The sequence below is a fragment of the Trematomus bernacchii genome, unplaced genomic scaffold (assembly GCF_902827165.1).
Source record: "Trematomus bernacchii unplaced genomic scaffold, fTreBer1.1, whole genome shotgun sequence".
NCBI classification, from domain to species: domain Eukaryota; kingdom Metazoa; phylum Chordata; class Actinopteri; order Perciformes; family Nototheniidae; genus Trematomus; species Trematomus bernacchii.
Genome location: NW_022987839.1, coordinates 6130562 through 6144259, shown reverse-complemented (window position 1 = coordinate 6144259; position 13698 = coordinate 6130562). Strand labels below are relative to the sequence as shown.

At 42.0% G+C, this 13698-nt stretch overlaps 1 protein-coding gene across 9 annotated transcripts in view; it reads left to right on the top strand.

Annotated features, from left to right (window-relative positions):
- The window catches only part of LOC117500180 (rho GTPase-activating protein 12-like), a 68934-nt gene that overhangs the window by 47328 nt on the left and 7908 nt on the right, over window positions 1-13698 (top strand). For 3 of the 9 annotated variants that reach the window (XM_034152930.1, XM_034152939.1, XM_034152938.1), the window contains 12 exons: window positions 489-758; window positions 3131-3331; window positions 3884-3964; window positions 4758-4883; window positions 5100-5162; window positions 5597-5671; window positions 6524-6585; window positions 7650-7731; window positions 11064-11165; window positions 11607-11705; window positions 12977-13082; window positions 13420-13539. In XM_034152930.1, coding sequence (XP_034008821.1) covers window positions 489-758; window positions 3131-3331; window positions 3884-3964; window positions 4758-4883; window positions 5100-5162; window positions 5597-5671; window positions 6524-6585; window positions 7650-7731; window positions 11064-11165; window positions 11607-11705; window positions 12977-13082; window positions 13420-13539 — 1387 coding nt within the window. The remainder of the gene's footprint in view (window positions 1-488; window positions 759-3130; window positions 3332-3883; window positions 3965-4757; window positions 4884-5099; window positions 5163-5596; window positions 5672-6523; window positions 6586-7649; window positions 7732-11063; window positions 11166-11606; window positions 11706-12976; window positions 13083-13419; window positions 13540-13698) is intronic. The other 6 variants (XM_034152931.1, XM_034152932.1, XM_034152934.1 and 3 more) reach the window with 6 other exon arrangements.

Genomic DNA, 13698 nt, shown 5'->3' with positions numbered 1-13698 from the left:
CAATACTGCAAATAATAGGAGATTGATTGAAGTGTGTGATGCCTGGTTTTTAAGGTGTCACTACCAATGTGCAATGAATACTGTTTGTTTTACAATTAACTGCTGCTGCTCCACTACCTAAGACTGTTCACTGTTTTGAAGACTTTTTACACTTTGGTAATGTTAATACTGGCTGCTACTCCATTACGTTTATATGATCACTTGTTTTTATACTGCTGTTACTTTTGATTCATATTGTATACATGTGTGCTTCCCTCTTTATTTAATATGTTATTCTACTCACTTACGTTTGCTTTCTTTCTGTACTGCCCTTGTGCTGTATCAATGTAAACGTCCCCGCTGTGATTGGAAAAAGGATTTCTCTCTCTGATGTGCAGCTGTTGAATCACACTCTGAACGCTTTGATTTTCACTCTGTCGAGGAACTTTCCCCTGATTATATAACAGACTGAAATCCACTCACAGCTCCACTTCCTTGTCTCTCTTCAGACGGTTTCCTCGTCAGGCCACGGCCGCTCCGAGTCTCCGGTCTACACCAACCTGCAGGAGCTGAAGATCACCCAGAGCAGCCTCCCCCCCGCCCCCTCCAACTCCCCCCTCCACGTGCTGGGAGACTGGGAGACGTACAAGGACCAGCACGGCCGCCACTTCTACTACAACCGCTCCACCCAGGAGAGGACCTGGAAGCCCCCCCGAGCCAGAGAGCCGAGCACCGGGAGCTCCAGAGGAGAGAGCCTGAGCGCCGGAGAGAGCTCCGAGGTACACAAAACACACACACAATACAAAGGGGCTTTATTGGCATGACCACATTTTAAACATAGTATTGCCAAAGCATTCCCGCACAAGGCGTTATAACAGAACCAAACTAAAATCAACACTAAACATACATGTCAACAATACATGTGGCACAACAGCATCACACAAAACATACTGTATATGGCGTATACACACACACACACACACACACACACACACACACACACACACACACACACACACACACACACACACACACACACACACACACACACACTACTTACAACTGTCTTTGTGAGGAACTCCATGAACTACACTCATTATCCTAAGTTACCAAGTGGTAGTTGCAAAGGCAGTCAGATAAATCAAAAAGGTCACTATTGCTGGTAAGTTTCATTACAATCGTAGCAAAACAATTATTCTTTAATAAACAGTTCACATAAAAAGTGTTTCCATTAAAGAATTGGAGAAAACAAGTTGAAATAACTCATATCTGAGGTCAGGTGAGTTGTCATCATTTCCGCATTTCAAAGGCTGCGTTAAGTAGAAAACCAACAGACCTTTGAAGCTGTTCCAATATTTGCATTTACTCCTTTAATCAGTACATTCATGACCAAAGATTATTCATCACAAATCTCATGGTGTGAATATTTGTGAAAGCAACAATAATGAACTCTACAATATCGTCACAATATCAATATTAAGGTTTATTGTCAAAGTTATTCAGATATACTGATTTGATCCTCCATATCAGCCGGCCCTAGTGGGAGCTTATAATGATGCCGGTATTCAAACGATAAAGATAACAAGAGTTTTTAAAAAAAAGCTTAAGAGATTAAAATGTTGTTTAACAGATAACACACAGGGACCCTCATTTCTTGTGTGCAAACACCAACAGTAGAGGATGCAGGAATGTCAGAAATGTGGAGATAAAGAGTGTGCAAAGCTCTTGTAACCTTGTCATCTCACACACGTTGAACACCAGGTGAGTCCCTGCAGAAAGCAGCTGGGGCTCACCTGTGTGCCTCAGACCCCTCCTGTCCGACTGAAGCTTCATAACAAAGGTGTTTTACTAAAAGTTTGGCTCTTAAACTTTATTATAAAGTCAAACTTAATTCTTAGATTGAATCCATTCATTTTCCAACCCTTAATTACATGTCCAAAGATGTTGTCACTCTAAACTCAAACAGGTTCTCACAAGTATAGAATTACAAGAACACACACACACACACACACTTGCTTATATTGACTTAAGTGAGTCAAAGAGTAATGTGCCAACACTTCTGGTTCTATGATTCTTTGTGCTTCCCCAAAAAGTGCTCTCCATGGTAACATCTGACTTGTGTGACTGCCTTGTGATGAACAACACAGTTGGCAGTGTGTAGGCAATGAAGCGTTTGCAAATTGCTCGGCACCGACGGGTTGTTAGAGAGGTGACAAAATACTAAAAAGGAAATGAAAGGTGTTTTGGTCTGTTTGACAAAAAGCTTGATTACACACCAGAATAATGAAACAGTGCAGAGTGGAAATAATTACATTTTAGATTTATTTGATGTAGGGCTGCGGTTATGGCAAAAATCATAATCACGATTATTTGGGTCAATATACGTTATAATACGATATGGACTTTGAAAAAATCCATTTATTGAACTTTAAAACAAATACAAATAATAATTTGAACAGTATCTTTTTAACTGTTGATTACCCTGAACGTATAATTCAACGGAAAAACCAATACAAAAATAAATGATACATTTAAATAAATAATATCAAAATAATAAATACCAATAAACAAGATCAACAAATATTTTGGAGCGCACTTCCACAAGCTACTTCCTAAACATATATAAATATGATAAATACAAATAAATGAGACCAAAATGAATTAGATCAAATATGTTGCAGTGCACTGTCACAACCTAAGCAAAGTTTATTATGTTGTTTTCGTAATTGTGGCAGGCCAAAATCGTAATTGCGATTAAAATACGATTAATTGCACAGCCTACTTTGATGACCAGTGAATGATTTCCTTGTTCCTTTGATGAACTCCCACACAAACACACACCTGACAGATTAGCCTGAATCATCTGGGAGTCACCTCTGATTTAGAGTTAACTAGATGTACCACACTGCCCCCTACAGGCAGCAAGCCGCCTCTGTTCCTTTAATATTCTGTGTCATACAAACAGCATCAGATGTGCACCACAAAATGAAGCCTGCTCATGAGTGATTTGTAGCTTGTTTTTCTGATTCTCTGTGCTCTAATGAAGTGGTGTTGGGGGGTCTCTGATGATTTGTGGGTGCATGGCTGTCCTGTCCTCTGTACCTCCCTGGTGAAAGACTCCCCTTCTCTCCTCTCTCTGCACTGACGGTAGACCACTCCCCTTTCGCTCTCGCCGTCTTTCCTTCCCTTCCTGTCGCTCTCCATCGGTCGGCTGCAGCCTCTGTCATCGGAGGACTTCAGTACCTACTCTAGCCAATCAGACAGTCAGTATGGCTCGCCGCCGCGTGGTTGGTCGGAGGAGATGGACGAGCACGGCCACACGCTGTATGTCAGCGACCATACCAACGAGAAGGTACCGTCGTCTCTCTGCTGTCTCTTCATGTGGTGATCTCTCTCTGGGGGTGCATGTGGAGGCGGGTTCTGGTTCATTAACAGTCAAATGTCCTCATATTTTAGAACGAGAATGAATACAACTACAAGAGAAAGGGTTAATACAACAAACTGCTTTCTGCTATTTCCCCTAAAACAGTGGTGGAAAGTACTGCACATACGTACAATTTGGAGGTACTTGTACTTTAGCCGAGTATTTTCACTTCCACTCAAAGCCAATATTGCACTTTATAATCCTCTACTTTAATCTGATAGTTTTTATGATTTAGCAGATTAAGATTATTAGCTAATACAAAAGAAAAATAATCAACTAATAACTGAACATGGACATATTACTATAGGTTAAAAAAAAAAATACGCAAAATTAGTACTTTTGGTCCTTTTTAAGTTTATTTTCCTCCTAATAGTTTTGTACTGTCATTAAAGTAACATGGTAATTGGTCAGATAATTCTGCATAAGCACTTCAGAACTTACCCGAATGTTTTGTGTTTCCTCCGTCTGTGTTCACCCCAGTGGTTAAAACACGTTGATGAGCAGGGCCGACCGTATTACTACAGTGCCGACGGGTCACGCTCAGAATGGGAGCTGCCGAAGGTAAGACTCTGTCACAATCATTACAAATTATTAAACGTTAGTCCCGGCCTACAAATAGTTTTCTACAGACTATACTGTATGACATGTATTTGTTTTATACAGACCCTCTTAAAGGTCACCTATCATGCAAACTCCACTTCTTCATGTCTTTTCTACATCAACATGTGTCCCCTCTTCTTCATGTCTCTTCTACATCAACATGTGTCCCCTCTTCTTCATGTCTCTTCTACATCAACATGTGTCCCCTCTTCTTCATGTCTCTTCTACATCAACATGTGTCCCCCCCCCCTCTGTGGAAAGAGACTGAAAGTTTCAGGAACAAAGATTCTCTCTCTTTTTGTCCTGATCCATTTCTATAAAAACCTGTCTGAAAATGAGCTGATCAGATTTTGGCTACTTTATGATGTCATAACGATGTTTTGTCTTGTGTAACCATTAGCCAATCACCAACCAAGGTAACCCCCCCCCCACCTTATCACCTGAATCTCCTCCTAGAGCACCATTGTGTTCTTTTAACCAAATATCTCTCAGAGGGGCGTGGGGAGGGGCTCCTTATTTTCATCTAAAGTAACAGACAGAGAATCAGCACTTTTGAAACAGAGGGGATTATGGGATGCTGCAATGATCTGTTTGGAGCCAAACACTTCAGAGACATGTTGTGTATATATCTGAGACCTAGTAATATATTGATGGAAAACAGTATAATAGGGAGACCTTTAAAAAGTCCTGGTATGCATTGATTAAAAGTTAGTGATATAATAATACAGTATGACCCCCTGTTTCCCCCCTGCAGTTGAACCACTCCCTCCCCCTGCCTGGAGACGCTCCCAAGAGTCGGAGTCTGGACCGGAGAAGCGTCGAGCCCATCGTCCTCACCAAGTGGAGACACAGCGCCTACGTCCAAGACCCCAACGACAAGGTCTGACCCCAAAACTGATTCATATTCAATTTAACTTCTAGCTAAAAAAATATATATCTATATAGGCAAAATGTCCTCTACGGTTCTAGGTTGATAACTCCTTCCCGCACCACTCTGTGGACTGTTCAGATGTAGAGCTTGTATTTGATGTGTGTACTGGTGAGATGTATTATTACGTCACTCCAGAGTCTCAGTTGTAGACTGGTTGCTTTGCAGCGGCTGATAAAAACCCGGCGTTTCCGCGCAGGCTCTGCCCGCCAACACCCGTACAAACACCAAGTCAGTAGCCTGTCAACCGACCAATCAGTGTGCTCTAATCCAAGCAGACGATCAGCGTGCATGATAATAATCACACAGCAGGAGTAATTATCCCCATCTTTATGTCAAATTGTTTTTGGCCTGATTCACTGAGCTGATTTGAATAATTTCACCAAGAAACTGAATATTCAATCGTGACGCACAAATGATTTGTCTTCAAAATAAAAAATGCAGCACTGTGATAAATCCCTGCCTCCACGTCTAATTAATAATCCACCCGTGCCTCCTGGACATCTCTCAGGTACTCACTTTGCAGAATCATAATCTCCCTCTAATTGCCATCACACTCGTTCAGCTGTTTGTGTCTTCCTAACCTCTCATCGTCTTCTCGTTAACCTTCTGTTGTTCGCCCATGTGACCGTGTGTTTTATTTTGTATCCCTTTCTCTTCACTAGGACGCTCCTCTGAGCCCAAAGCCCTCCACTCCAGACTCTGACTCCTGCCCTTCGTCTCCCAAGCCCCCCGCCTCTGTTAGTACTCACCCCTCACCTCACCTCCTCACTTGACCCTGCTGGTATCACATGTTGCAGCTTATTGCAGGGTTTCTGCACAGGTATTGAAAACCTGGAACTCAAAAGAGAAAAGGATTGTGTCCCAGGATACAATCCATGCATTCTGATATGAATTTGAGCCCGTGTAGATTCCCTGTTAATAATCAAGAAAGCTGCCAGCATTACTAAACTAATCGATTAGTCAATCACCAGGAAGATAATCGCCAACACTTACTTGAACCTACAAATGTTCACTCTAATATCTTTCATGCAAAACGGGCAGCAAATGCCGTTTTCAGACCCTCAAATATGGAGATTTTATAAAGTGTAAAGTGAATATTTTGTGGTTTTTAAACTGAAGAAAATAAAACTCTTACATTTTATAGACCAATTGATTAATCGCTCATCTAGAAAGTAATCTGGAGATCATGGAAATATTCCTTGGTTGCGGTGCTGATGGGTAACATGGAGGAATTGCTTGGTTTGTTTCTGGGTGTGTGATCGCTTGTGTTTCCCCAAATAATCGCCCTCTTTGGTAACATCTGGAACTAAAGATCAGCGGTTATATGCTGTTCAGCGAATAATCCTTTAATCTGATTTCTCTGTGCACTTTTCAGTGTTGAATCACAGGGTTTCTTTGGAGGGGGAATAATGTTTTTCCTTCAGGCTGGAAGCGGTGGTGGGTCTTTTGTGTGGTGCTGATGGTGTTTACAATGGCCCTCTTATTGTCTCCCAACATCTGTTTTTGGACAGCCAGCTTCTCTCTCCTGTCATCCCTTCTCAACAGTGATTGATGTTTATGTGTGTCTTCATGTTCTGTCTTCTCTCCAGCCCTCTGAAAAGTGCGGCGTTCTGAATGTGACAAAGATCACCGAGCACGGCAAGAAAGTACGGTGAGTCTCCCAGACTGAAACTACACCAGCTTGGACATTATGTGGTATAATGTAGAGTTTTAAAGGAAGCCTGTGAGGATATTAACTTATACTAGAGTCCTGTAGGAGTATCTTGTAAGTGTATCCCTGCACACAACCATACTGCAGGCTCGCTTTAATGCTTTCCTCCTGATAGTGAGTTAGTATGAAAACAAATGAGAAACCAATGCAAGGAAGAGGAAGAAGAAATACAATTGTAGTCAAAGATGTAATCCATGATTAGTTTGAGCACAGTGATGTGTGAAAGCATGAATACAAACATCACTTTTGTTTATATTCAAAAACAACTCTTTAGGCTAACTTAAAGGGGACCTATCATGCAAAATGCACTTGTGTACGTCTTTTCTACATGAATATGTGTCCCCGGTGTTCCAGGGAACTCACCAAGTGTCAGAAAACACAACCCTCTCTATTTTCCTCCATACCCAAATCTCTAAAAAAGGGGCTGCAACGGATCTGATAAAAACTGATCCAGATTTGAACACTGTCCTGACGTCAGGACGGTGGCGCTACGGCTATTGGGCCAACTCCACCAATCAGGAGGAGACAGCCACGGCCATTGCCAGTTCGAAAGCGCTGGAGACGCTTGTAGTACATATGCCAGGCCATGTAGGTGGTGCTGTTCTCACTGAATCTGCCCTTGCTAAAACAGAGCTAAAAATGTCAAATTGAGCAAAATGAGGCATGGCTAAAATGCATGATCTGTTTGGTATTTTGAAAAAAAAAAAGTATAAATATGCCTTATAGGTATGGTCCAACACTATATTATTCAAATATAGCATGATAGGTCCACTTTAAAGATATTGATTACAAATGTCTTGTTTTATTATTACGTTTAATATTTCAAAATAAGAGAGAAATAAGCTGACCAATACTTTGGTATTCAACATCATTAACACCACCCGGACCCATGACATCATCACTTAGGTTTGATACTGAACTCTGCTGAATAGAGAGAAGGTCTCTGCAGATGTTTCATATGTTTATTTTGTATTGTTAAAGTGTTTCTGAACTCTGTGTTGCAGGAAGAACTGGACTTCCTCCTGGACGGTGCTGCAAGGATCCTCGCTGCTGTTCACCAAAAACCAAGGAGGCGGGACCAGCTGGGTGAGTGACAGCAAGCTCTTACATCTACAACACAGCCAGATACTTTCTAGAGAAATAGTCACACGGCGACTAAGAAAACTGAGGCTTATGAAAGGACGACTGTCCGATATGCGAGGATACGATTTGATACTTTATTGTCAGATCAAGTCAGAAAGGTTTTTTGTATCGCAGCAACAAGGACACATACCAAAACAATAAACAGGGAAACAGACCTTTCACTTAACCCTTGTGCCCTCCTCGAATTTTCAACCTTTCGACCCTTCGTGGCAAAAATGTACACGCCCATAATAACTGCTATTAAATCATCATACATCAACATTTCTTTCTACTTTTTTTTTCATGAATCACTTTAAACAACTTATAACGTACTCAAAACTACCAACATTCAAAACATTTCAGGATTTTAACCCTTTAAATGCCTGATTAATTATTTGAATTATTCATTATTTATGACAAAAAAAACACAAACAATGAATTTTTTTTCAATATAATAATTAGTAGAGAGATGAACTTTGGTGGTTTATTAGAGTCTTGGATGTGTCAAAGATTAGCAATAAAATTGATTTCACTGCATTATATTTTTTACGTAGTGTCAGATACTACCTCTGGACCCCTTCGTGGCAAAAATGTACACGCCCATAATAACTGCTATTAAATCATCATACATCAATATTTCTTTCTACTTTTTTTTCATGAATCACATAAACAACTTCTAACGTACTCCAAACTACCAAACATTCAATCATTGGCAGGATTTTAACCCTTTAAACGCCTGTTTCATTATTTCATTTCTCTCAAAAATGCCTCATTGACTTCCATTCAGACCACATTTGTTGATCTCACTGCCATTGCCGTATAAAACCATGCATTTTGTAATGTCAGCATTTCATTTAGAAGAAAAGTAGTATTTGATATTTCTACTCTATTCCAACAGATTAAACCATTTTCCCACTGTAGGCCGATGCATTCAATTCTTACATTTTTGCCAGTTATATTATGGAGCCGTGTGACTACCAGGGGGCCCTGAGGTGTGTGTGTGTGTGTGTGTGTGTGTGTGTGTGTGTGTGTGTGTGTGTGTGTGTGGTGTGTGTGTGTGTGTTGTGTGTGTGTGTGTGTTGTGTGTGTGTGTGTGTTGTGTGTGTGTGTGTGTGTGTGTGTGTGTGTGTGTGTGTGTTGTGTGTGTGGTGTGTGTGTGTGTGTGTGTGTGTGTGTGTAGTGTGTGTGTGTTGTGTGTTGTGTGTGTGTGTGTAGTGTGTGTGTGTGTGTAGTGTGGTGGTGTGTGTGGTGTGGTGTGGTGTGTGTGGTGTTGGTGTCGTGTGTGTCATTCCTGCAGCAGCCCAGCCGGTCCTGCCAGCCTGTGACCTGGTGCTCTCAGTGATTGAACACAACAATTTTTAGGCCTGTGCCACAACCAGCACACACCTCTCCTCCCTCTCTGTGTGTGTGTAGGCATCTGTAAGCATGCCAGATTCATTTCATGGGAACAAAAGGCCATCTTTTGAGGGATGTGTTTGATGTGTCCTTTGAAGATTACTCAAAAACAAAAACACCTGTTAGTAGTGTTTATGCACCTGGCTGCCAAAGATAAACATGCAGTTTGACCAAGGGCTTATTTCATTAGTGAGCAGAAGAAGGAGAAAGACCTGGAGCAAAGAGAAGGAACTCAAATGAAGAAGCTTTTCAGTGCAGAGGAGACTTCAGAATAATCTTGTAGCTTCTTCTGCAGCGAGCTGCAGGACTCATCTGAAGAAGACACAAGGTGGGTCGAGGGGGGGGGTCTGACACTGAATGCTCTCTGGAGTCCAGCATTTCTTTGAGTTCCTCTGAACCCTCCTCTGAAAGTGGAGAGGACACTGAGGGTCCGGCCCCACAGTGAGGGGACAGAGAAGAACGGAGGTCGTTCTCACAGGAGCTGGGGAAAACCAGGGTGTCCTCACAGATTATGAGAAGAAAGCCCCCGTGGTGGTGGATGGGGCCGGCACACACACACACACCACACACACACACACACACACACACACACACACACACACACACACTCTCGGGGCCCCCTGGTAGTCACACGGCTCCATAATATACTCAGGCAAAAATGTAAGAATTGAATGCATCGGCCTACAGTGGGAAAATGGTTGAATCTGTTGGAATAGAGTAGAAATATCAAATACTACTTTTCTTCTAAATGAAATGCTGACATTACAAAATGCATGGTTTTATACGGCAATGGCAGTGAGATCAACAAAAGTGGTCTGAATGGAAGTCAATGAAGCATTTTTGAGAGAAATGAAATAATGAAAATAATGAAACGGGCGTTTAAAGGTTTAAAATCCTGCCAATGATTGAATGTTTGGTAGTTTGGAGTACGTGAGAAGTTGTTTATGTGATTCATGGAAAAAAAAGTAGAAAAAGATATTGATGTATGATGATTTAATAGCAGTTGTTTGGGGCGTGTACATTTTTGCCACGAAGGTGTCCAGAGGTAGTATCTGACACTACGTAAAAAATAATAATGCAGTCAAATCAATTTTGTTGCTAATCTTTGACACATTGTGCCCGAGGAGGGCACAAGGGTTAACATTACGATCACTGAAGACAACACCACAATACATATGTGTTACTGTAGTATTATATCACTATCATATCACAATGATTGCTCAACAGAGTTAAAGAGCTGCACTGCAAGGAATCTCTCTTGTTTTTACCTAAAAGTTGATCAGTTATGAATCAAACTTTAAATCTAATTCCGTGTTCTTCGCTATCAAAGCAGAATATTGTTCTCTCCTCTCTGAAGATGTTTATTAGTGATGGGAATTACGGCTCTTTGAAGGGAGCCGGATCTTATGGCTCCGTTCCTTTCCGAGAGCCGTTCAAAAGAGCCGTTCAAAGAGCCGTTCAAAAGAGCCGTTCAAAGAGTCAAAGAGCCGTTCAACAAGAGCCGTTTTTTTTAAGGGGGTTGGCCTAATAGGTTTATCTGCGAAATAATCACCAGGATAATGATTGACTGTATTGCCAGAAATCTACTTTTACTCACAGAAAAAATGTGTAACTTGCTACATCTCTCAGGCAGCCAAAGTACTACTCAAGCAAGCGTTATGTCATCATCTACGGCTAATGTGCCATTCAGGAAAGCAAGTTGCTTTAAAGGCGAGTGGATTTGTGGCAGGCAGTGAACCAACGATAAAAAGAACGGCTCTCACCAAGTACGACTCGGTTCCCTTCGTTCGTACCAAAGAGCCGTTCAAAAGAATCGGATCGTTCGCGAGCGTCACATCACTAATGTTTATATTAACTTTTGTTGGGTTTGAATATCCTTCCTTTGTGTCCTCTCTGTTCAGTTTGGAGGCGGTCAGTCTAAGCCAGAGTTCACTGTGGACCTGAGGGGGGGCTCGGTGGAGTGGGCCTCCAAGGACAAATCCAGCAAGAAGCACGTTATGGAGGTGGGGGGAATTTCACTCGTTTTGTTGTTGTTGTTGTTGTTATTATGTATAATTTAAAGAATGCACTGAAAGGCCTCTTCCCTCTTCCCAAGCACCAAGGCTGCTTTTTAAGACACTTCGCCATCTAATATTCATTCCTTTATTTGTTGTTAATGACATCTAGGCCTCATGCGTTGTTATGGTGATGAATTGATCTGAAAATAGATACGACAAAAACCTTAAGGTGAAGTTAATAAAACAACATTGTTACAACTTTAGCATCCCTTTAAGTTTAATTTAACAGCAAATATTGAAGGTGCTTCTAATGTTTCTGTTTTCAAACTGACTCTCACCTTTTATTACAACTGCTTACAAACTCAATGCACATTTTTTCGGCTAAAGTTTGTTTAATAAAGACTAAACGAAGCCAGTTAATAATCTTTATTTCTCTGCGTGTTGCAGGTGAAGACTCGGCGGGGCACCGAGCTGCTGATGCAGTCGGATAACGACGGGCTCATGAGCGACTGGTACCGAGCGCTGCTGGACACCATCAGCACCCATGTGAGCATCTCCAACCTGTCCTAAAACGCCTCATATACTTATATTATCTATCATAAAACAATTTAAAAAATCATAATTGTAATATGTAGTTTCAATTTAGTTGTAATTAACTGAAATTGCAATAGATTTTGATGACCATCATCGGTCAATGCGTGTCAATCAAATTACTGAGATGAGAGCAGGGCGACATTTATTTAAATATGGCCTAAATGACCTACTTCATGTTACAAAACGTAGCCAGAATTATCACAACCCACCCCGAAAGATTTTCTCCACTACTATTTAAGTAAGAAAACACCCTTATAAAACACTCAAGCTAATTTATAGAAAGCAACTTAACTAATTATAATAATGTAAAACTGAATTGAAATAGAAATAACATTTAAAAAATAGCAAAACCAATAGACTAGTTAATTAATGTCCCTTTTAGTCTACAGATCAAGTTTGTTGATTTCCTGAGTCCAAAGGTAGACTTATTTAGTGTGTTGTGTGTGTGTGTGTGTGTGTGTGTGTGGGTGTGTGTGTGGGTGTGTGTGTGGTGTGTGTGTGTGTGTGTGTGTGTGGGGTGTGTGTGTGGTGTGTGTGTGTGTGTGTGTGTGTGGTGTGTGTGTGTGTGTGTGTGTGTGTGTGTGGTGTGTGTGTGTGTGTGTGTTTGGTGTGTGTGTGTGTGGGTGTGTGTGTGTGGTTGCCTGTGTGTGGTTTGCCTGTGTGTGGTTGATGTGTGTGGTGCCTGTGTGTGTTGTGGTTGCTGTGTGTGTGGTTGCTGTGTGTTGTGTGTGGTTGTGTGTGGTGTGTTGTGTGGTTGGGTGTGTGTGTGTGTGTGGTGTGTGTGTGTTTGTGTGTGGTTGTGTGTGTGTGGTGGTTGTGTGGTGTGTGTGGTTGTGTGTGTGGTTGGTGGTGTGTGGTGACTGCTGTTGTATGGTGTGTGTGTGTGTGGTTGCCTGTGTGTGTGTGTGGTTGCCTGTGTGTGTGTGTGGTGCCTGTGTGTGTGTGTGGTTGCCTGTGTGTGGTTGTGGTTGCCTGTGTGTGTGTGTGGTTGCCTGTGTGTGTGTGTGTGTGGTTGCCTGTGTGTGGTTGCCTGTGTGTGTGTGTGTGTGGTTGCCTGTGTGTGTGTGTGGTTGCCTGTGTGTGTGTGTGGTTGCCTGTGTGTGTGTGTGGTTGCCTGTGTGTGTGTATGGTTGCCTGTGTGTGTGTGTGTGGTTGGTTGCCTGTGTGTGTGTGGTTGCCTGTGTGTGTGTGTGTGGTTGCCTGTGTGTGTGTGTGTGTGTTAGGCTTGGGAGGAGTCTGATGAGGCCATTGAAGACGACATGCCGGAGTCGCCCGGTGCAGAGAAACACGACAAGGAGAAAGAACAGAGAGACTCAAAGAAAGGCAGAGGTCTGTCTTTCTGTTTAATGGTGTCAACACAAGTACAAACACATACCATGTTTACTCGATTGTTAAAGAAAAATACATTAAAAAGTATATATACTGTATGGGTCAAAGAAATACAAAAATGTGAGTTTAGTAAGTAACAAAAAGCGAATGTGACAGCAGGACTTGGTGGACACATTATGCAACATTGCTTAAAGAGTCATACATCACGTGTTTTGTTGCCCTTATAAAACGGCTGCATATCAGTTTTATTTCCTCCAAACATCCACTGCCGTCATGGCGATCAGTGTGTTGAGACGCGTGGTGGATAACGCCCTCCTCTCCCATCTGTCCTCTGCAGCCATGAAGACGTCCAGCAGCATGGACGCCTCGGACAACAAGAAGACGAGACACAAGCTGAAGAAGTTCCTGACGCGCCGGCCCACTCTGCAGGCCGTCAGAGACAAGGGATACATCGAAGGTACCGGAGAGCCATGGGTTATCTAGGAACACAAGTCTGAGTCGTATTTATTACACAATGCATGAACAGGGTTCAATCTTTGGAGTCCTGGGGTGTTATGGAGTCCAAAAGGCAGCAGAAACTTTGACTTATTCTTCGTAGAAATCAATAAATGTTCAT